At 36.8% G+C, this 24,382-nt stretch overlaps 1 protein-coding gene across 1 annotated transcript; it reads right to left on the reverse strand.

Annotated features, from left to right (window-relative positions):
* Positions 1 to 1,610: 1,610 nt before the first annotated feature.
* Positions 1,611 to 6,390, reverse strand: LOC140752833 (uncharacterized). Its single transcript, XM_073087189.1, has 6 exons — positions 6,137 to 6,390; positions 5,267 to 5,541; positions 4,458 to 4,638; positions 3,538 to 3,679; positions 2,871 to 3,051; positions 1,611 to 2,114 (listed from the first exon to the last, which is right to left on the reverse strand). Exons 1-6 carry the CDS (start codon positions 6,383 to 6,385, stop codon positions 1,958 to 1,960), a joined length of 1,185 nt encoding a protein of 394 aa, XP_072943290.1. The 5' UTR covers positions 6,386 to 6,390; the 3' UTR covers positions 1,611 to 1,957.
* Positions 6,391 to 24,382: the final 17,992 nt, after the last annotated feature.

Consider the following 24,382-nt stretch of genomic DNA (forward strand, 5'->3'; position numbering starts at 1 on the left):
TAGACCAACATCAATACAAGGCAATATTGGAGGAAACGATGCTTCCCTATGCTGAGGAGCATCTCCCTATTATATGGACATTTCAGCATGATAACGACCCGAAACATACCGCCCGTTCAGTCAAGTCGTTTCTTACCAGTCAGTCAGTATCGGTGCTAGATTGGCCAGCAAATAGCCCGGACCTTAACCCAATCGAGCACCTTTGGCACGAAATCAAGAAAAAAGTAGCCACTTATCGTACCACAACTTTAGATGAACTTAATGAAGCTTTTTGTGAGGCATGGGCAAACATTCCTGTCGAAATATGCCAGAAACTGATAATGTCTATGCCACATCGGTGTCAAGCGGTAATTACTAACAAAGGTTTTGCTACTGGGTACTGATTTTACACGTAATAAAATGGAGCTGTTAAAGATATTATAATACTGCAGATTATTAGTTTTGTTTAACTCTATTTTTCATTATAGTTTACTGTCCTTAATTAAATGTCCAGCTACAGAATTATACCTTAAAATTGAATACATGTTCAACCTTTATATTAAATACTTTTTTCTATTTATTTATTCTTTTATTTATAGCCATTTAAAGCATAATAATCGGACCAAATTATGCAAATAATAGTTACTGAGAAATCAATAGGGTTTATTATTTGTATGTACATAACCGGTTATTGTTCTTCACTATCTTGCATGTCCCTAATTAGTTGACCACGACTGTATATCCTACTTACGTTTTTATGGACGTTATGGAGCTTCACCGCTAAAATAACGTCAATTTCCTGCCTTCCGAGCCTGACGATCAATATCATTCCAACTGTAAGTCTATCCACTTTTAACAACATAATTATCTTATTTTACGTCTTTTTAACTTCTCTGCCAAAAGAACATCCAATGTCTTTCTTCTCCTGCCTTCCCAGTCAGACTTTCACGTTGTTCAAACTTTAAGTTAATCCACTCTTAACAACGTATCCTACGTTACGTCTTTCATGCTTCTCCATTAGAACGTCCATCTTCTGCCTTCTCTTCCTACAGAGTCTGACGTTCAATATCATATCCAAATGTCTGTCCATTATTAATTAACAACATATATCCTTTATAAGTTTACGTCTTTATTGCTTCTCTGCACTAGAAGGCCGTCTATCTTCTGCCTTCTTAATCTGACGTACAATATCATTCCATCTGTAAGTCTATCCACTCTTAACAATATTTATGCTACTTTACGTCTTTCCTGCTTCTCTACTAGAAGAATACGTTCTTAGTAGATATACGTATCTTCTGCCTTCTTAGTGTGACTTACAATACGATTCCAGCTTTAAGTCATTTTCACCGAAAATCCTACATAATTTCCATCTCGCTTCTGTCAACCAGAAGCACTTCAGACTTCTACCGTCCAGGCCTGACGTTTAATATGATTCCATCAGAGAGTCCCCATTCTTAACAAAATTTATGCTACTTTATTTCCTTTCTCGGTTCTCTCCACTTAGCAACATATATCCTACTTACGTCTTTTTCGCTTCTCCGCTAAAATATCGTCCATCGTCTTTCTTCTTTTGCCTTCAGAGTATGACGTACAATACTATTCCAACTTTAAATCTATTTATTTAATATTCACTCCTACTTGATTTCTTTATCGCTTCTGTCAACCAGAAGCTCTTTAGCCTTCTGCCGTCCAGGCCTGACATTCGGTATAGCTATGTCAGAGGTTGAAATCTCAGGCCTCCCCTCTGTTTTTTCAAAGTTATGCATATTACAAATTAAGTATCACTTGCTTAAACGGTGGAGGAAAACATCGTGAAGAAACTTGCATACCTGTGACATTAAAAAAAAGTTTTCAAAGGTATGTGAAGTCTACCAATACGCACATGGCCAGCGCGGTAGACTATGGCCTAATCCTTCTCATTCTGAGACCCGTGCCCAGCAGTGGGACAGTAATGGATTGATGACGATGATGATGACTTCTACTTGATTTCCTTCTCGCTTCTGTCAACCAGAAGCACTTCAGCCTTCTGCCGTCCAGGCCTGACGTTCGGTATGACGATGTCGTGTTGTTTCAGCAGATGCTTCTTCCAATACGAACGCTTCGTGAACGCAGCGTTGCAGACGTTGCATATATGTCTGGGGATTACAGATTTTAGAAAATTAATATATTGTTTATAATATACGTTTAATAATGTTTTGAAGAGTGAAGTATGCAATGGAATAAGGTAACGAAAAGTTAGGTAATAAGGACATTAGCTAAAACCTTTGTAGAAATAGTGAGCGATATTTAAAAACAGATTTTGGAAATATTTTCATTTTGATAGTAGAACCATGTATGGTTCGACTCCGGCGGCACCACCGCCACACGTATTTATGTTGTAACAGCAGTGTTAAGCGCTGATCTGTTCTGGTTTGAAGGGTGTGTTATGGGACACATACTTTTACGACCCATCTTAGTCTACAGGGATAACAGCGCATTCGTGACCGACAGCAGGAACCAAATTTTATTTTCCGAGGCGTTCCATAGTTCTCGAGGGTAGCGGTGTATCTGTGGGCGACCTTAGGTAAGACTAATCTTATCTGGGGTTGATCACAGATGCCCATGGACAACAACAGCTACTTACCGTCAGGTGGACTGTATGCTCCCAATGGGGATTTGTGGAATAAGCCCATCTGCTACTTACCTTTTATCTTACCGTTTAATATCATTATGCGCGTCAATATGCCGGTTCAACGTCACCCTGTCATTATATATCTTGCCGCAGATATGTATGGTTTGCCGCATGTGGAAATCTTACCGTTTAATATCATTATGCGCGTCATTATGCCGGTTCAACGTCGCCATGTCGTTATATATCTAGCCGCACACTTTGCCGTATGTGACAATCTTACCTTTTAATATCATTATGCGCGTCAATATGCCGGTTCAACGTCGCTCTATCGTTGTACGTCTTGCCGCATATATGACACGCGTACGGCCTCGCCCGTTCGTGTAACAACCGCACGTGGGTGCGGAGGTTCGATGACGTACGGTACGCAGCTGGGCATTGTGTGCATTTGAAGCATTTGTCACCTACGGCAAAGAGCGGCATACTAGAAAATTGCAACTTAAAATTTTTAGGTTGTAGATATTTGTGATTAAGAAATTCAGCATCTACTTCGATAGGTCTGAGTTCAAATCCCACGCACGTCTAATTTATCAATGTTATAACAATCAAATGGTGGAGGAAAACTGCACGCCTGAGAGTTCGAAAAAACATGCAGTGTCTATGACGTTTAACAATACGCACTTGGCTAGCGTGGCGGACTATGGCCCAATCCTTCTCATTCTGAGAGGAGACCCGGCCCAGCAGTGGGACAGTAATGGGTTGATGGTGATGGATGGACGTACGTATTGGTAGACTTCACATACCTTTAAAAACATTTTTTTAAGAATTCTCAGGTATGCAGGCTTCCTCACGATGATTTTCTTCACGGTTTAAGCAAGTGATAATTAACTTCTAATACGCATATTATTATAAATAGCTATAAAACCAGAACACAAGGCGTTCCAACTCACCAGTATGTATCCTAACATGTTTGATCAAATCATACTTGTTGTAGGTACTGTAGTCGCAGTCGTGGCACGAATAGCGTGCCGGGTAGTGTGAGTGCATGTGCGTTATCTGGGACGATCTGTGTGCGTAGGATTTACCACATACCTGGAAGTAAGAGAAAATGATTTAAAGGTGGTAGAACCCTTTATGGTTGGACTCCGGCGACACCACCGCCACTCTTGTTTCTGTTATATCAGCAGTGTACGCAGCTGTGTTGTGATTTGAAGGGTGTGGTAACAGAGACACATACTTATCTGAGGTAACATTTGCTACTTCTACATTGTTATTGTTATATTATATATATTGTTCATAACTAAATTCTTAGCACCACATCTATAGGTAATCTCGGTAAGAAAAGAATCCTATTAGAGGTTGACTTAGTCCATACAGCAGCTTGAAACAGTACTAACAGCAGATCTACTTGATAGTACAAACTTAACTCAAACAGGCCTCACAAGTGATCCATCTCTGACCTACATCCAATAAGACATCCATAGAACATGACCACTTAAGCACATTTATTGAAGGTGATAGAACCCTCTGTGGCTCGATTTCGGAGGCACCACCGCCACACTTATTTCTGTTATAACAGCATTGTTAGGCGCTGCTGTATTTTGCTTTGGAGGGTGTGGTAATGGCGACATACTTGTCCGATAGCCCTCTGGAATAGCGGCGCATTTTTGGCACACCTATTTCTGCCTTACAACAGCAGTGTTAAGCGCTGATGTGTTCTGGTTTGTGGGGTGTAGTAAGGGAGACATATTTTTCCTAGTCATTCCAACTTTGTCCTCATCTAATCCTATCTGGAGTTGATTACAGATGTCCATTGGCAGTAGCAGTAACTTATCATCAGGTGGACTGCATGCTCATCTACTCCTATTACCTCACAGATCCAGCTCTGCTCCTCCTTATGGTACAGTTTCTTGTGCTCCAACGACTCTGCCCTGTTACTGAACTTCATCTGGCATGGCTCACAGAAGAGGCGTTTAAACTTGTTGACACCACGTCGAGTATTCAACTTCAGCTCTGGTGGGTTTTTGAGCGTCACTTTCACTTTTTTTATACTGAAAGAAATGTGATTGTAACAACAACATATTCTTTATTTGTACACCAAGTATAAGCAACATATAAAACAATATATGAGACAGCATACAAATAGGCAGTCTTATCGATTAGAAGCTTAGATTTCGCTTAGATATCACATATACAAAGCTAGGGTGTCAATGTAATTGTAACAATATAATTATAGTTTAAAAACTTAAAACCATGCTAAAATTGCACAAGGAAAATCGTTAATCCGGAATCCTGGCGATCCTGGTGAGGTGAATGGGATAAAATTATTTAAATTGTGTATTGTCATCCGTTTTGGATAATTGTTCAAAATTATAAATTAATCGGATCATTCAAAGTGGGTGAAAATCGAGTTCAAAGATTTCGTTACATACATACTTACAGATCAAGTTAATAAAAGCGTGGTAAAAAGGAGATATTTCATAATATAGCGGCGGAGCGGTTATCATACCGGTCCGACACGCAGAGGGTTCCAGGTTCGATCCAAGGCCAGACAGATATCTGAGTGATTTACATTTCTGTTTCTGGGTCTGGGTATTTGTGAATTTGTCTATGTGTGTCCATGGTACCCACGACACAGGGAATCCTAGTGTGGGGATGAGTGTAAAAAGCGTTTTTTACCTGATTTTACTCTTCAGAACTCCAACTGTAGGTTTTACGGTTTTAAGTTTTAAAATCTGTTCTTTTTTAACTCCATTATTATGCTCATTGTAACGAGTCTTAAGTTTAACGTTATCGTTACTTCCATTGCATTTGTTTGTTTTGTCGTTATCTTGTGAGTGTTTCCAAAAGGAATCCTCCGAGTTCATGCACTTGATTTTGAATGTGTGCGCTATGTGTAGATCTGTGTGACATTTATTGCACATTTGGGACGGTAGACTGTTTATATTCTGCAACTGGAATAAATTTAAAGGTGGTAGAACAATCTGTGGTTATTCCCCGGCAGCACCACCGCCAGACCTATTTCTGTTATAACAGCAGAGAAGCGCTGCTGTGTTCTAGTTTGAAGGGTGGTAGGGGAGACATACTTTTCGGAGGCATTCCAGCGAAATCCTCAGCGGAGCATCTGTGGCCGACCTGAGGTAGAAATCTAACCCTATTTGAGGTTGATTGCAGATGTCCATGGACAGCAGAAGCCACTTATAGTCCACGCCAAACTGCTAGTCTGCTCTAAGTTGTTGCGAGCAGGTATAGCTATACAATCTGCTATGCCGACGTGATTCATTTCTATATTCAGAGCGGACTAGCAGTTTTACGTGGACTATACCATTAAATTATGTGCTATGTTCTGGTCGGGAGTGCGGTAAGGTTGACTTAGACAAAGTGATGGAAATTCCGTTGTTTTAAGTCGGACATCTAAGCTGTTAGTTTTCCTCGTCATGTTTTCCTTCCTTTAGAAGAGGATAATTAAATTATAACACGTCTTTCACGTCGAAAAAACAGTGGTTAGCAACTGTTACACATAAAAAGATGATTTATTAATATATTTACCACAATTCCTGTACAAAATTTAATCTTTTCAATAATTTCATCCGAGACAGGTTCAAAGAATTCAGTCAAATTCGACTCTTCGCTCAAACAAATCCTACATATGGCAGCCATAATGTTGTGCGTATCACTTATTACAATATAAATTAGTCCTATATAAATATAAATGTTTGTAGAAGTAAAAATAACAATCCAAAATATAAAAATACAAAATAATACAAAAATAATTCTTATCAAATAAACATAATTCATATCACTGTCAGTGTCAATGTCAAAAGTTTATAGTATATTTTTTTCGGTGTGTCTTTTTGGCCTTGACTTCTTACTTTTTGGCCTAAATTTTATTATATTTATAATAAAAATATAAATTTAGTTTCTACTTTATAACATTTTCACCGTATATTAATTTCACACCTAAACTATTGAAAATTACCTTATTTTAATAATAGTATTCGTATCACATGCAACAAACGTAATAGCTATCGTTCAGAAATGAATAAAATAACACAGTGATTATGAAAGTCAAGTTTGTCAATATATTTATAAATTAAATTCAACATATAAACAGAATTTCAAATAATAATTTATCTAGGAGTTATATTAATACCGATTTATTTATATATTGCACAATATTTGGGTAAACTAACGTCATTATGTCATTTACTCAACTCTATTTTAAAACGTTACAAAATGGCGGGTATATTTTTTTACAATGAAGACAGTGCAGACCAAAGATTTTTCAACACGTAAACTCGAAGCTCTAGTTCATATTGATGTTTTAATGTTAACATTGCTACTAAAATGTATATGCCGATATTAATCCCACACATTTATTTCGCAATGAAGACGCGTATAGGGCAATATTAGCCTTTTTGAATTTTAAAATATTGAATGTTGAAATAATTTAGTATTACGCACACTTCACATTATTATTTGCTTAACTGGTTTCACGTATACTAAACTAGCTGTGCCCCGCGGTTTCACCCGTATTAAAAAGAAATCTAACATAATCATAAACAAAAAAAAATCGTCAAGACTAAATGGTCTTTGAAAATTGCCTGCCGGAGCCTAATTTAATTTCAAGGTCTTCCTTTAGGATATACACGTAAAATAAAACAAAAACGTAAATTTTTCCCCCTAAATGTTTTGTTATTCCATGTCACATGCGTTTTTGTTATACCACGTTTTATAATTACTTCACGGAAACGCGGTTGAACGGGATAAAAAGTATCTTATGTCCGTCGCCCGGTTCTAAGCTACCTCTCCACCAATTTTCAGTCAAATCGGTTAAGCCGTTCTTGAGTTATTTCTCTTCGTTAGTTATCTTTCTTTTACACTTACACTTTATAATATTTTATTTACCTGTTAGTGATCTGTATATGGCATGGACAAAATCTTTTCGTAACTTTTAGTGGAGTAGAATTAGGGAGTAGTATACTATATAATAACATTTATAAACAAGTCATGAAACAACATTCCTAAAAAATGTTTCAAAAATATTTAAGTAAATCACATCTACCATTTTTCCGATTAGTCGCAAAATCGCAAACAAATCGTACTGTGTTTCATTAATCACCTACAATATATTTTATAAGAATGATATGTTATTCTATTGATTCACCGCAACACAAAGATATTATCGTTACCGAGAAAAGTGATGAAAGCTATTTGTAGTGGATTATCAATTCATTCGTTAGTCGCACACTCATACAGTCGCCCGTCTATTCAACTTAAACATTACACGTCAAACGTCAAGTACTCGCCGGCGGCGCTCTTACCGTTTCTTCTAGTGCGAATTTTACTTATTTCCCATTGAATTATTCAATCCTCTCTTCACAGACCGCGGTGGATTACACTGGGTGAGTTTTTAACTTTTTTAGGTTAAGCGGTGTTATGTCTATGGTGTTGTTTTATCAAAGTTTTTATCAATCTTATCATATCATTATTATGCTATGTGATATGCCTATATATTACATTGATTTTGCATTAATTTATTACTGCTTCGTCATTCCGGCGCGACGGCCGCCGAAATGTCGATTTATAGATCGTGAAGGAAAAAAATTATGCGTAAATTATTTCGTAAAGACAATTTGTTGAACTAAAAGTTGGATTATTTTATACAGAATTCTCGTCTTTTTTACATTGTAAGCTTAACAATACAATTAATAATTACCTATTATTGCATTTACGTAAATTTATCATGCTATTCAAGTGAAGTTTCAAGACGATATATATATAAAAAAACTATCGTGTCTGTCTGCGACTTTTCTACATTTTATACATTTTTAAGGTAGGCATTTAAAGTCGAAGCGTTATTCAGAATTTAAGAATTATGTGACGCAGCTAAATAACTGGTATTAAATGCAACATCCAAGATATATTTATATCTTAATTAATTCCTGACCAATTCTAATATTATAATTATTAAATATTTGAATTTTTTTCTAATAATTTATTCATCTTGTTATAAAAAGACTTGTATGATGAAGCATGCAATGGACTCAATGTTTTTTTTTTGTAAGATTACAGTAGCAAATAAGTATATAGTCCATCTTATGGTAAGTGATCACTGGTGTTAGGAAATCTGTAACTCCTACCTGTATCTGATCACTGTTGCATTACCACGCCTGAGGTTAAAGATAGCCACTTCATGTGTAACTCAGCCCGTCATACCGTGCCACCGAAAATAAAGACATTCTTCATGCTAGAAATATGTAGATGTGGCAGGTACCTACCTGGTCATACCCTTTTTTTTCCGTGGGGGAAACCCTTCATGGGTTCCTCTCGGCTGCAGGGGCAGTGGAGAGGATATGCCAGACTCTTACCGGCTAAAAGCCCACGGTGTTCCTCTGAATGCTCTTTGTTGGGACCACGGGTACACTAATAGCACTCGCCCGCGGTCCCGACGTCCCTGGTCATACCCTACTAGGTCTACCTAACAAAATTGTCTTACAAATATCCATAGGTGGTAGTGACTATTACGAAGTAGACGGCATGCTCAGTTGCTATTCAATCTAATCTACACTAATATTATAAAGAGGAAAACTTTGTTTGTTTGTTTGGTTGTAATGAATAGGCTCAAAAAACTACTGGACCGATTTTAAAAATTCTTTCAATATTCGAAAGCTACATTATCCGCGAGTAACACAGGCTATATTTTATATGAAATATATATGATAAATAGATTTGGAGGCGGTACAAAGTTTGCCGGGTCAGCTAGTAAAAAATAAAATCTTGTGAAAAAAATACGCTTTTATGGTACAGGATCCCTAGTATAGTTTTCATCATTTATTAATAACAAGCTGATTTTTCGTGAGTAGCTTCGTTTCGACAAGACGCCCAACATTTTTCCTTACAGCAATGTTGGTAAATGGTAGCTTGATGGGGCAGCAAGGATAAAATATGTTGACCGGACGAATTCTAAAAATTTATTACTAACCAAATTTTTCTTTGTTAATTATCAAGATAATTATTTAAATAACGTGAAAAAATTTTTGTCCTACAAAATATAAGGTTTTTATTAAGGCGTCCCCCCTCCAACATGTATCATAAACAAGGTCATGAAAAGTAATTACTAACCAGCTGATTTTTTTTTTATTGGCTGTCTACCATTTACATAGTCTACCATGCACATTGTCCTACAAATTGCATGGTATGTCATCTCGGACCTACGCTGAAAAGATGTTAATTCCGCAGGATTATTTTTTTTATTAGTAACTGTAGGACAAAGGTATCACGTGATAGGATAATATAATTTTTATCTAAATAAAACAATGTCCTACAAAAAAAAGGGTAACTTTTATTAATCCTACAAGATTTGTAATTTAACTATAATATAATATAAATAAACTATAAAACTGGCGGACTGGAATAACGTACTTCGCAATTTGTAGGACAATGTGGGTAGTAAGCTGTGTAAATGTTAGACAGCTAATAAAAAAAAAATCAGCTGGTTAGTAATTATTTTTCATGACCTTGTTTATGATACATGTTGGAGAGGGGGGACGCCTTAAAAAAAACCTTATATTTTGTAGGACAAATATTTTTTCACGTTATTTAGATAATTGTCTCGATAATTAATAAAAAAAAATTCGGTTAGTAATATTTTTTTTTTGATTCGTCAAATCAACATATTTCATCCCTATTATTTTAGTTATAAACCACAATCGAGAACTTTCGTACGAGAATTTGTTGGGCGTCTCATTGAAACGAAGCTATTCTGGAACACTCAGCTTGATACTAATTATTTTTACATTAAGTATTAGTACTACAACTTTTAAGTGTAGGTCCGAGATGACATACCATGTAATTTGTAGGACAATGTGCATGGTAGACTATGTAAATGGTAGACAGCCAATAAAAAAAAAATCAGCTGGTTAGTAATTATTTTTCATGGCCTTGTTTATGATACATGTTGGAGAGGGGGGACGCCTTAATAAAAACCTTATATTTTGTAGGACAAATATTTTTTCACGTTATTTAAATAATTATCTTGATAATTAACAAAGAAAAATTTGGTTAGTAATAAATTTTTAGAATTCGTCCGGTCAACATATTTTATCCTTGCTGCCCCATCAAGCTACCATTTACCAACATTGCTGTAAGGAAAAATGTTGGGCGTCTTGTCGAAACGAAGCTACTCACGAAAAATCAGCTTGTTATTAATAAATGATGAAAACTATACTAGGGATCCTGTACTATTATATCCATAGTCTTACGCTTAAGACATTTTTTACAAATTGCACCACTGTACATAAGTTATAATAAATAAATAAAATAAATAAGTTGTCAATCAGTTATTGGTTCTCTCTGCATTAACAAAAGAATTGTAAGTCACTAGAACCTGCCCGACTTATTAACAATTTTTATTTTTTTATTATTAACCTAACGATAAGGCAGACGGGCTACCTGATGGAAAGCAGTCACCGTCGCCTATGGACATTTGCAACACCAGAGGAGTCGCCAATGCATCGCCGGCTTTGTATGAGAGCTCTTTTTACACCCCTCTTGAAGAGCCCCATGTCATAGTCCTGAGGGAATACCTCAGGAGACAGTTCATTCCACATTTTGCACATACGCGGCAAAAAATTATAAAAATTTAAATCTGACTGCAAAAATATAGCCTATGTCACTCCCACAATTTAGACGAATCGAACGACATTTCATATGTAAAAATCCATCAAGTATGAGCTGTAGGATGTACCCAAAAATGAGACCTACACACACTTGGTACACATTACACTCCACCGTCAGGTATATTTTTCATTTTTTATAAACAGTCTGTGATTGGTTAGTGGTTGAAACTGATCTTTGATCAATGCCAGCGGCACACCACCACACATTTCTTGCTAACAGCAGTGTAGCGCTGCTGTGTTCGGGTTTGAAGGGGGTGGTAACAGAAACATGCTTTTCCGAGGCATTCTATTTAGTTCACAGCGGTAGCGCGCACCTGTGGTTGTTCAGGTGGGAATCTGGTCTTGTCTGGAGTTGATATCCATGGGCAAGTAGCTACTTAACATCAGGTGGACTATATACTTGTCTGCTACTTCTATCTTTTAAACCTAACTACTAGTAGCAGGTTATGCAGTTCAACCTATGACGACATATTTAATTATAAAAATTATAAAAGGTAATAATAAAAATTATAAAAGGTGTTTATATAAAGTCGAGGCAGTGATCGCTTAGTAGTCGAAACTCAATCTTGATCGGAGAGTCTTAGGTTCAAATCACAGATATAATTCTTCAGTTTTTTAAACGACAATTTTAACAAACCTATTAAGTGAGATGTCATACCCTCTGGGTCTCTCATATGCCAAGGCTATGGGCATACATAAGGGCAGTGGGCATTGAATTTTGGGTCTCGAGGTTTCCTTCTTTGCTCGGGCAGATTCTTGGTTGGTGAATTGTTGAATACCCCCATATTTTTATATTTGTTTGTAATAATATAATATTATTTAAAACATTATAAGATACGAGTAAAGAATAAATATAAAAAAAACATATCATCCCACTGGTAAGTGGGTGATTTGGTACTTATGCGTCGCTATAGAGCAGACGGTCGACCTCCTGGGAGGTCGCCGGTCCAGGGAGTACCCGAGGGAGCGGGCGCCCGTCAGGTGGTCGATCGTGTAGGGGCGCGAACCCCTTTAAATAAGAGTATGGTTCGGCCGCATGCTCATACATTGAGCAGGCGAGTAGAAATCTCGATCTGATATCGATTAATCGAAAAATGGATCTTTTGGACCAAAAAACTCGATTATTTTAATCGATCTCCAGTAATGGATCGATTAGAAAATCGAAAGTCGATCTTTTCGAAGTTGTTTGAATAAGTTATAGACATTTCTTTGATACGTATTTCGGTGCTGGTTTGGCCCTGATGACCTTTTTTCGCTATCTTCGCCCATTCTAGCTGAAAAGATCGAAGATCGATTTTTGAAGGATCGATTCATTGGGTCTCGATGATTTGTGAATCGATTTATTACACTTCAATTCGAATTGATTTGAGAATCGATCTTTTTAGGAAAGAATTGCCATCCCTACGTAGGTATGTGATTCTTCAAGTAATTCAGAATACTAACTAACCCGGAACCCGCCAAGCGTCCCCGTCTCGCACTTGACCGTTTTATAGATCAGTGTGATCCCATGAGGTCATGAATCACGCCGGTGATAAGCCGACGCCATATTGTTTTGATTTGATCGCAGAGTGGAATGTTTTTGATAATGATTTTGCATGCACCGATTTCGTTTCAAGGTGGTTTGTGTCGTTGGTTTGAGTTCCTAGAGCAGGTCGTTATTATTCCGTACACGAACCATGGTAAAGGAACCCTATTACTACTATTTGAAGGTGGTAGGACCCTGGATGGTTCGATTCCGGCATCACTGCCACACGAATTCATGTTACAACAGCAGTGTAGCGCTGCTGAGTTCTGGTTTGAAGGGTGTGGTAAGGGAGACATATTTTTCCGAGGCGTTCCAGCTTAGTCCTCAGGGGTAACGGCGCATCTGTGGCCGATCTCAGGTAGGAATATCTAATCCTATCTGGGTGATTACAGATATTCATAGGCGGCAGTTAATTACGATTCTATTACCAGACAAACATTCATTTTTACACGCTTTATATTAGCTTCACTTGTATGTTTGTCAGTCAGTAACTCCGTTTTTTCAGTAGAAAGAGATCAACATACATCCTTATCTTACCCTGCATGTATGAAAGAATGAAATAGAATACCGAAAGCTTTTTAGTTGATTTTATCATAAAAGCGTGTTTTTTAGTTTTTTGAACTATATTTATTATATATAGGCCTGCAGAGGCATTTATTTCAGTTGCAATACTTTTCTTATATTACTACCGGATTGCAACGAGAAGATCCGATATAAAGAAAGCCAAAAGCAAGAGTAAGACAGATAGCGGTCATGCCGACTTCCTGACACGCTGACCTGCTGATAACCCAGACCTTGGCAATGTCGACGCAATGTCACGACGACCTCTACTCGACTCAGGGACGGTCGGATTCATACGATAAGTTGCAACCTTAAACTAGACCTTACACTACCCTAGATTTTTGATGTGAAACATCTATAGCCGCACGTAAAACCGATTTCTATACGATGGTATATATATACAGTCTATATGCAGTAGTGTGTACGGTGTGGCGACGCGGTCACTGATTAAACGAATTAAGTAGTCACGATTTGAAATAAATTCGTAAATTTTTGTATTTAATGAAAATAAATGTTTATTCAATAAATAGTCATCGTTATCTGGAAAAAAATCGTAATATTTTATTTTATCATTATGACATATTTAGTTCCTATCACAATATGTTCTTTTCTGCATATTACTTTTACAAAATAATGTCGATGTTTCACATCTGCCAGGCGTCCCGTGACGGCTCACATTTTTTTAAATCGAAGTATAGTCCCTGTAAAATCACACTGAAAATCAGTGGCCGTGGTACGCCGCGGTGAGGCTGAGTGTGGACCCGTTTGTTAAATTTTACTGCAGCAATGTTCTGATTTGAGAATCATGTTTACTTTTACTTATCGATACTAATAATATTATAAAGAGGAAAACTTTGTTTGTTTGTTTGATTGTAATGAATAGGCTCAAAAACTACTGGACCGATTTTAAAAATCCTTTCACCATTCGAAAACTACATTAACCACGAGTAACATAGGCTATATTTTATATGAAATTTTGATAAAGATTAGATTTTGCGGCGGTACAAAGTTTGCCGGGTCAGCTAGTGCCATATAATGTTGTAGTATTATTTACAAATGAATATTTCTTTCTTACTAAAGTTGATTCCGCTCTGAATATAGAAATGAATCGCGTCGCCATAGCTAATCGTATGACTACACCTGCTCGCAACAACTTCAGAGCGGACTAGCTGTTTGGCGCGGAGTATACACTGATAAAAAAGCAGTGATAGTCTAGTGGTTAAGAAAGTCAGACTAGATCGAGAGGTCCGAGGTTCAAATCCCAGACACGTCTGTTTTTATTTATTTTATTTTTGAAACCCCTTAAACTAAGGGTAACAAGTGAGGACTTAAGGGAGGATTTTTCAGTTATGTGCGTATTAAGAAATTAATTATTAATCACTTGCTTAAACGGTGAACGAAAAACATCATGAGTATAATTACTTATAGTCCGCATAAAACAGCAGTCCGCTCTGAATATAGAAATGAATCGCGTCGCCATAGCTAATCGTATGACTACACCTGCTCGCAACAACTTCAGAGCGGACTAGCAGTTTGGCGTGGACTATACCTGTGAAAGTGTAACAAACAAACTCACATTCGTATTTACAATATTAGTTAGGATTTAAATCTGTCCCGTAGTTTTTACGTAATACTCGACAACCAACCTCTTTATATATACGTTAGGGGCCGTTCAAGTATTACGTAACGCAATTTTTGAAGATTTTGACCCCCCTCTCCCCTTGTAACGCACCGTAACGTTTTTCTAAACCCCCCCCCCCCCCTCTCTACACGTTACGTAACACTCAAGTGTCAATTTTTACCCTAAACTCGCTAAAAAGTTATGTTATAGTTTTTATCCTTGGGCGTGTTCAACCGAACTAGGTGTCCTGAGTATTCTAAGTTAGTTTAAGTATAGTCAAAGCATATATACTGCTATACTGTACTATACTTAGTCTAACTCAGAATACTCAGGACTTAGTTCGGCTGAACCCACTCATTCAAGGGATTCCCCGTAAAACGTAAATGAAAAGGGTTGCCAATTTAGGAGTTTTAATTCTCTATTTTTTTATTAAAAAATGTTACGTAACGTGTATTAAGAAAGACCCCCTCCCGCCCCTGTAACGCATCGTAACGTTTTACAAGAAAAATTGCGTTACGTAATTCTTGAACGCCCCCTTATACATTATTACATAATGTAAATTAGCAAATTAATTAACAGTATCGTTAATGACTGGTGTACGTCGTTTATACATACAATTACATACATACATACAGTTACAATATATGTAATCTACAACACATTATTGTCCCACTGCTGGGACTGGTCTCCTCTCTAGAGGTCATATTCCACTACTGGCAGGTAAGGTCTTAAACCCTTTAGAATTAAAAAAAAAAAATCTCAATGATTTCAAAATGATTCCTTACGATGTTTTTCCCGCCCTTAAATTGAGTGAAAAGTGATTTTTTATCGCTTTCTACCCTCACAACCCCACTCTAGGATTTCCTGTGTCGTAGGTGCCATGGACACACAAACACGAATACACACACCCAGACCCAGTACAGATATCTAAATTCATTATGCAGATATGTCTGTTCGGGGGTGAACCCAGAACCCTCTGCGCGTCAGATGGTAACGCGGGTTGTCATCCGTCAATCATTTCTAATGACTTTAAAAAATTAAACATGACTGGGATTCAAACCTCGAACTTCGCGATATCACACTAAGCGATCACTGCTTTTGCTCTGAAAAAAAATCGAAAGAATTCTGAACATATAAGAAACTAGCTGGGCGCCTCTACCCCGGAAAACCAAGGTAGAATGCCTCGGATAATTGTCTCTTTTACCATTCCCTTCATACCAGAACACAGCAGCGCTACATTGCAGTTATAACAGAAATAGGTGTGGCGATGGTGCCGCCGGAGTCGATCCACAGAGGGTTACCCTTACATCCATGTTTGTTACACACATTCAACATATCTACGTCAATGTGTGACGTGTGTATAGTAGATAACACAAGAATAGTATAATATCCTGTTTACGTACTACGGTTTTCCTTTAGATATATGTAAGGTGCCCTTATTAAATATTGTTTTTGAAAACAACACGAGACGACGCAGAAAATTGTTTTTGCAAAAAATCGTAATAATGACATGTCGGTTAGTGGATGGGTCGGATTTTACCTGGATCGGAATAAATGTTAGTAAGATTTTTTGAAGTTATTTATTATTATTGGTAAGAAATGTAAAGAGAGAACTTTACGGACACGAACAAAAACATCGAAACCATAAAGTTTATAAATAAACTAGTTGACCCGGCAAACGTTGTGTTGCCATTAAAATAAAAAATGTTAAGGGTTAACAATCCTTTTCACTTAGGGGTATGAAAAATAGATAGTAGCCGATGCTCGGACCTACTGAATATGCATATAAAATTTGGTGAAAATCGGTAAAGCCGTTTCGGAGGAGTACGGTAACTAACATTGTGACACGAGAATTTTATATATAAGACGAGCTGACCCAGCAAACGTTGTGTTGCCGTATAAATAAAAAAAAATATTAAGTGTGGGGCGCTTTTCGAAAAAATGTATAATAATGATAGGATAGATTATTATTGTATTGTTTTATTTTTCTCAAGCAAACTAATTGATAAATAACCTTTGCTGTTTATATAATGATATACAGTTTTTTGTATCATTTTAAAAACTAGTTTTTTTCCTGCAAATAATTTTATTTTTTATGTCATATTCTGTATCTTAAGAATTATTTAACTTATTTGCTTCCGACCTTAATCGTTTTAGAAGACGATTTTTTAAATTATACTTTTTAGCGTGTGACGGAAAAATTATGAGTGATTTTTTAAAACAACGATATATAAAATCAACACAATGAAGTTGCCCAGTAAATGTAGCAAATTTTGCAAAAAATGTTACCTACAAAGTTATTTATAATATTTAATTTTTTAGGGATGAGATATGACTTAATACGATACATAACTGAAGGCGGTAGAACCCTTTGTGGTTCGACTCCGGCGGCACCACCGCCACACCTATTTCTGTTATAACAGCAGTGTTAAGCGCTGCTGTGTTCTGGTTTGAAGGGTGTAGTAAGGGAAATACATTTCCGAGGCGTTCCAGCTTAGTCCTCAGGGGTAGCGACGCTTCTGTGGCCGACCTCAGGTAGAAATCTAATCTTATCTGGGGTTGATTACAGATATCCATTGGTGGCAGTAGTCTACCATCAGGTGGTCTGCAAGCTTGTCTGCTTCTATATCATAAAAGCTTCGATACCGATGACCAAATTAAACCCAATATTCAGGATATTGTTCTCAACAGCTGTTGTTACGTAACTTAAATTTCAACGTTACACCAAATCCGGTTCATTTGATGTTGTTAATAATAACATTTGATGAGTAAAATAGAAAGATACTTCATCGCCTTGTAATTGAATGACCACAAAAGGATGATTTTATAATTTATTTTTTGAATTCTTGACAAATTACAACATTTTTAGCGTAAATTTACGTTTAAATAACTAATACGTAATTTACGTAATAAATATATATTTCAAACATTTTAGGGACATTTTAGAACGGAGACGTCGCAACACTTTGTTTACGCAACAATTTCAATTCTCAAAATTGGTTAAACTTTCTTGTTAGGAGTGATCAATCTATGTATTTTACTCATCTAAGAAAATAATTTAGTTGTTACGTAGTGAAGTGACGTGGGTACCGGTTTTTAACTGTTATACTGCCGCTTAGTTCTCCGTTCCAAGTTTTTGAAGTAACTTAGATAAATGTAAAGCAAGATACTGAAGCTAGTACTTATATGTAAAAAAGTATGGCATTTTCAAAAAAGAAAAAAAGAGTAATAATTATTATAGAAATAAATAATAGTTAAAAAAAAACTAAAGAACACGCTAATCGAACTAAAAACTAGAAAATAATTTTAATGACAAAGATTTTATATTATAGTAGTAGAAGAACGAACAATCAATCATAATGAATCGCCTCAGAATAAAATTATAACAAAATTTAAGTTATTAACAGAGCAATTCAATTCAGAGTAAAAAGCTGAGGATTACGCTGGATGTCTCGGAAAAGTATGTCTCCCTAACCACACTTCAAACCAGAACACAGCAGCGCTTAACACTGCTGTTATAACAGTAATAGGTGTGGCGGTGGTGCCGCCGGAGTCGAACCACAGTTAACTTGCCAAACCGTCACAAATTCAAACGTGTCGATAGAGAGTTTGTATTAATTTGTGTAGTTTTGCAAGCGAATGTAGCATAGCTTTTGTTGTGTTACGCCTTAAGATGAACTCTGACATTATAGGCAATGTCATTGCCGAATTGGTAGTGAGTTAGTGGAACTAGTATTATGTAGTAACATTCGAACTTTGAACTTGGATATTTGGCTGTTAAACGCTACTCACACACCTGCCGTAGAGGCAATGTATGTTGTAAGAGTGGGGATGACCCTTAATTGTGATGTGTGTAGGCAAGCAGCATAGATTAGTAAAGATTACTCACTCCTGACAAGAAAATGTACCCAGTTTTGACAATTGAAATAGTGAATATGCATATAAAATTTGGTGAAAATCGTTAAAGCCGTTTCGGAGGAGTACGGTAACTAACATTAAGACACGAGAATTTTATATATAAGATTATTAATGATTGTGAGCATTACTTAATGATTTGGTATATTTCTAAGTAGTAATTAGAAATACTTCCTAATCCGTTATTTATTAACTAATTTGTATAATTAATGTCTATTTATCAAATACAAACTATATTTAGAATAAAGCTGGCATTATGTTTCAAGGTCCACAAATATAGGTAATATAAAAATTGAGAACAGCTCCATCTTTCGAGTCCAAAATATTATATCTTTTAACCTGGAACCAATCAAATTTTTTAATATGAAGGTGGTAGAACTGCCGCCCATGGACATCTGTAATCAACCCCAGATAGTATTAGATATTCCTACCTGAGGTCGGCCACAGATGCGCCGCTACCCCTGAGGACTAAGCTGGAACGCCTCGGAAAAGTCTGTCTCCCTTACCACACCCTTCAAACCGGAACACAGCAGCGCTTAACACTGCTGTTATTAAGTAGAAATAGGTGTGGCGGTGGTGCCGCCGGAGTCGAACCACAAAGGGTTCTACCACTTTTATTAGATTGCATGCTCGTCTGCTACTCCTATATTATTAAAAGAATCCATTGGAATCGGTAAAGCGGTTTCGAAGGTTAACGTGTACGAACATAGTGGCAGGGGATAATGATTCATCAAAATTCAAATCCGGCTGCAAGGACCAATTTTAGTGTACACGATTTTTGGTCCCTCTAACCTGATAATACAGTTACTATCAAGTATTTGACTTTATTACAGATTCAATATAATTTTAAGCACACTTAGAAGGTCCGGTGGCGCACAGTGTTTTAATGAAGTAAAGCTTATTATAAAATTTCTGATTATATTGATGATAAAACAGCTTGGGACTGATCAATAACAAAATTATTAGTTAATTAAGAAAATGTCAAAGTGTAGCGTATCTTGCTGAACAAACTTCTTTTTAGATAAATAAAAGCAAGATACTGGAGCTAATGCTTTATTAATTATATGTAAAAATGATGGCATATAAAAAAGAGAATAATTATTATTAAAAAAAAGACAAACCCACTGAGTTTTTTACCGGATCTTCTCAGTAGAGGTCGCGTTCCGATTCGCTAGTAGGTTAAGAAAAATATTGTAACTGACAATTTGTAAGTGCCGTCGTTGGCCTATACAAAACTATGGCACACACCAAATAAAACAATTTCAAATCATTTTAATTCTAATGTTACCTTACAATTGATTTAATTTTATTTTGGCAAGATATACCTTAACAATATGTTTAATACGAGAAAGATGTATCACGCTAGTGGTTTAACGGCCGAAGCACCACCGTCTGACTGCAGTAGCGCTGATGTATTCTGGTTTGAAAATATTGTAAGGAAGAACTACTTTCAAAAGATTTCTAACTTGGTCCTTAGCCATGAATCTGTGGCCGAGCTCAGTTAGGTCGCTTATCTAATCAGGGGTTGATTACAGATGTCCATGGGCAGTAGGCACTTACCATCAGGTGGACTGCATGTCAATTGGCTTCTTCAATAATATACAAGGTGATTTTTTGGCCTTCAGGGCCAAATCCGAAACGACGAGTATAAGTATAAGCTAAAAATGCTAGTTACAAGGCCGATTTTGATAAAAAGGAAAACAGCATCAATTGTTTTTTAAAATATCTTTTTTCCTAGCCAGGAACTAGTGTTCATTTTGAAAAAAAGACACCCTGTATTATTTGATCATCGGATAGTGTTGCTTATAAGGATCAAATTCTGGGAATCACACTGTCGTGAGTATCCCTTACATATTAAAGCGTCTCAATTCTGTGATAGCTTTAGTCTAAAGTCATGGATCCCGTTAATTCTATTGAAATAATATGTCAGGTACGTGCAAAAAGATGAGCTAATCTTATCAAAGAACATCTCTGTTATCATACCATATGTCTCGAAATTCTCGGTATGTTATCATATAGGCTTTAAGAGGTAAATTGTCTTATCAGTTCATATATTTTTATTGGTGAATCAGTTTCAAGTTGATGATGAAAGTTGAGTTAATCATTAGTAAATTGGGTATCTATTTCATGTGGAACCCAGTATTTGGGTATGGGATTTATAAGTTTGAAGAAGCCACGAGCATGCAGACTTGATAAGTGGTATTTGTTGGTACTCCCCAAAGGGCAACGATGGTCGCTTGAAGTAGTAGACGAGCATGCAGTCCACCTGATGGTAGTGGCTACTGCCGCCCATGGACATGAGTAATCAACCCCAGATAAGATTAGATTCCTACCTTAGTTTGACCACAGATGCGTTGCTGCCCTTAAGTTGTAAAACTTTGGATATGTATATCTTGTAAGGTAAGTGTCCCTTACCTCTTATTGGGTAGAGTAAGTGGTGTCTTCGGTTAACCCTATACTTGGCAGAGAATTTTACCCTAAAAAAAATATACTTTTGCTACTTCCCTGCGTTAATTGGGTTATAAGGATATTAGGAAAAATAAAATAAAAAATCTCTGAATTTCAGTTTTCAGGATATAGTATGTGTCTTTTAGTGCACACTGCCAGGTTCACAAGCAAAACAAAATGTGTCTTTAAATGCACACCGCCAAGTACTCAGTAAAGTAAGAAATAATTAAAAAACATAATAAATATCATATATTTTGAAAATACTAAAGATAAAAATCTCAAAAGGTATGACATATCAACAAGTTTGGAGATATTTTAGTTGAGTTGAGAGATTAGACCTCCTCCCAAAAAAACGCAGTTTCCCATAAAGCAAACTCGAAACTTTTTGAGTGGCATTAATTTTTGTTTATCACTGTTCTCATGACGAAACAGTAACCAGGAATTACAAACAAAGATGTCCAGAATCTGTGAAGACAATACTAACGATGGCCTATCACATCTGTACGGTATAAAGCGACTTGTCTGTTTATACCTTAATCCATATTTCCGTTATAATGCTGTATTAAATTTGAGTATATAACTGGACTTTATTCCATTTGTTTGAAGGTTGTGGTAAGAAGATATACTTTTCTGAGGCATTCCAACTTTGTCTTCAGGGCTAGTGGCGCATCTATGGCCGACCTCAAGTAAGAATTTGGTCTTATCTGGGATTAATATTGTAGATGTTCTCGAGTCATCATTATTGGATATGGTTACATATTTGACAGAAGACGCTATTGAATGGACAGGACTTGAGTTCAGAGACGTGTTAATGAGACCTGCATATCTGGAATTCATCTTTCTAAGATTTGCTGGATTTTACATCAGATTTAATTTCGCAATTTAAACACCAAAGCTAGAATTTTTCGGTCTCCAGTCATCTGAAAGAAAAATATTGCAAGCTAAGGACTAGAAATTTAGTGGAAGGGGGGAAATATGAATTGCAGTCATGAATTATAAAAAAAACAACTCTGCCTCAACTTTGTTCACCCTACCCCTATCTTGTGTGCAGAACCTTAGTATATAGTAGCAAAGTTGGCAATGTGCATTTAAAGACACAGTATTCTCAAACAGTAATAGTGTATGTCGTTGGTAGTGTGCATTTTAATGCACACATAACAAAAGTCATGAATTACTATATATTCAAAACATTATAACTCAAAAATAATTTTACCAAAAAACTGCATAAAGCTTACAGAAAGTAAAATTATATAAATTCCATAGATATAACTTGATTTCATTCAGATAAAATAAGATACTTTGAGAGCGTTGCGCAGGCGCTGACCGACGGCTCGCTATTTTGTTTACCACTGATAATTTGTGAACGGGACAGATATAGATTTCATTTTCTGACGTAAAGAAACGTTTGCTAAATCGCTTTGGGTTATTATAAAAAAGATTCGATGTTGCGTTTTTCAGAAAAAAAAATCTCATTTGAATGTGCATTTAAGTGCACACCGTCAAATATAGGGTTAAACAATAAAAAGTTCTACCACCTTTGCCATAAGTCTGGCGGTGGTACAGAAGCCGTTCCAACTTCAAATAATGAAGTAGAATGAACAGATGGCAGTGAGATCATCCCCTCCACTCGTCTATAAAGATAGCAATAGCAAGATAATGAAGAAATTCGTTCACGATGCGCTGATACGCTCTGATACGGTCAATTACGAATACAATGCTGTTTAAACCGTCTTAAGTAACGTAGTTGTAGGTAACTAGTTTCGAAACCGCTTTTTCGGTAACGGTTTTTTATTTGAATACTTGAAGCGTAGAAACGGTACCCTATTACTAAGCTGTTTGTCAGTCTGTCTTAAACCATAACAGATAGCTTAGGACCTTTTTTTTTTGTTTGTGAGGGGGAAACCTTCAAAAGGTACCCGACGACGTGGGAGCGACGCCGGGTTATGTGGGATTTTTACCACACTAAAACACCCCCGGTGGCCGTCCTCGGCGCTTGTTGGAGAACTCCGGGATCTCCGATGGAACACAACCGGAGTCCTCCGAGCGCGATGCCCCAATCGGGCTCTTCCTTAGGGGAGCAGTTTACGCTCCTCCCACACACCTAGTGTTTACAACGGTATGCGCCACACACACCGTCGTCCTTCCCGGGGTTACTTGCTGGACGGTTCGAGCTCCCACTCTTGCCGCCCGCGACTCCTGAAGCCCCCTTTTAGTCGCCTCATACGACAGGTAGGGGATACCGTAGCCCTATTCTAGTCCCGAGACTACAGGGACAAGATAGCTTAGGACCTGAGAATACAGAACCTATACATATATGGTTTTATTTCCGGGAATTTCTAGACCAGACTGAGTCTCGATATTTTTTCCCGGAAATCAAAAATTGAATAAGACTGGAAGCTCTAATTTACGGCCAGTATCTCCCTTAACAGTAGATGGGCGTAAAATATAATGGCTTTTAAGGTGTCCATAATTTTTTTTGTCAAGAAACTCTTACATCTTATTGTGTAAGGGACAAAGTTTTCCGAGACATTCCAGCTTGTCCTGAGAGGTAGCACATCAGTGGTCGACCTCTAGTCGGAATCTTACAGATGTCCGCGGCAGTAGCCACCTACCATCAGGTGCACAGCATGTTTTTGTGCTACTCTTATATTATAAAAATATCGTGTAAAAAACTGAGTAAAAATGATTTAACGTTACAAATTATTTGGTTTTATGGCATGTACTTCGCACCTTATTCAGATTTTAAGTACCTTTATGTTAAGTGCTTCACTGAATACTAAATTTATTATTGTACATAAAAAAACACATTAAAATTCTTTGCGAACTTAGTTCTACACATTTGAATTTACATTTGAATTTTACAAAACAATATTATGTTGAATGAAACCGTTATCTGTTGTAGTAGTTTTACAAAACCGCGTACGTATGTGGTTACCCAAAAAACGTATTCGGTTGTCTCGATAGCGGTTATGCAAACCGATAACGCCGCGAAACGTATTCGGCTCACTCGATAGCGGTTATTGAAACCGATAACGGAACCGCCA

Source organism: Epargyreus clarus, unplaced genomic scaffold (assembly GCF_041222505.1).
Source record: "Epargyreus clarus isolate Ecla_fem2 unplaced genomic scaffold, WU_Ecla_fem_2.2 ptg000025l, whole genome shotgun sequence".
In the NCBI taxonomy this organism is placed as follows: domain Eukaryota; kingdom Metazoa; phylum Arthropoda; class Insecta; order Lepidoptera; family Hesperiidae; genus Epargyreus; species Epargyreus clarus.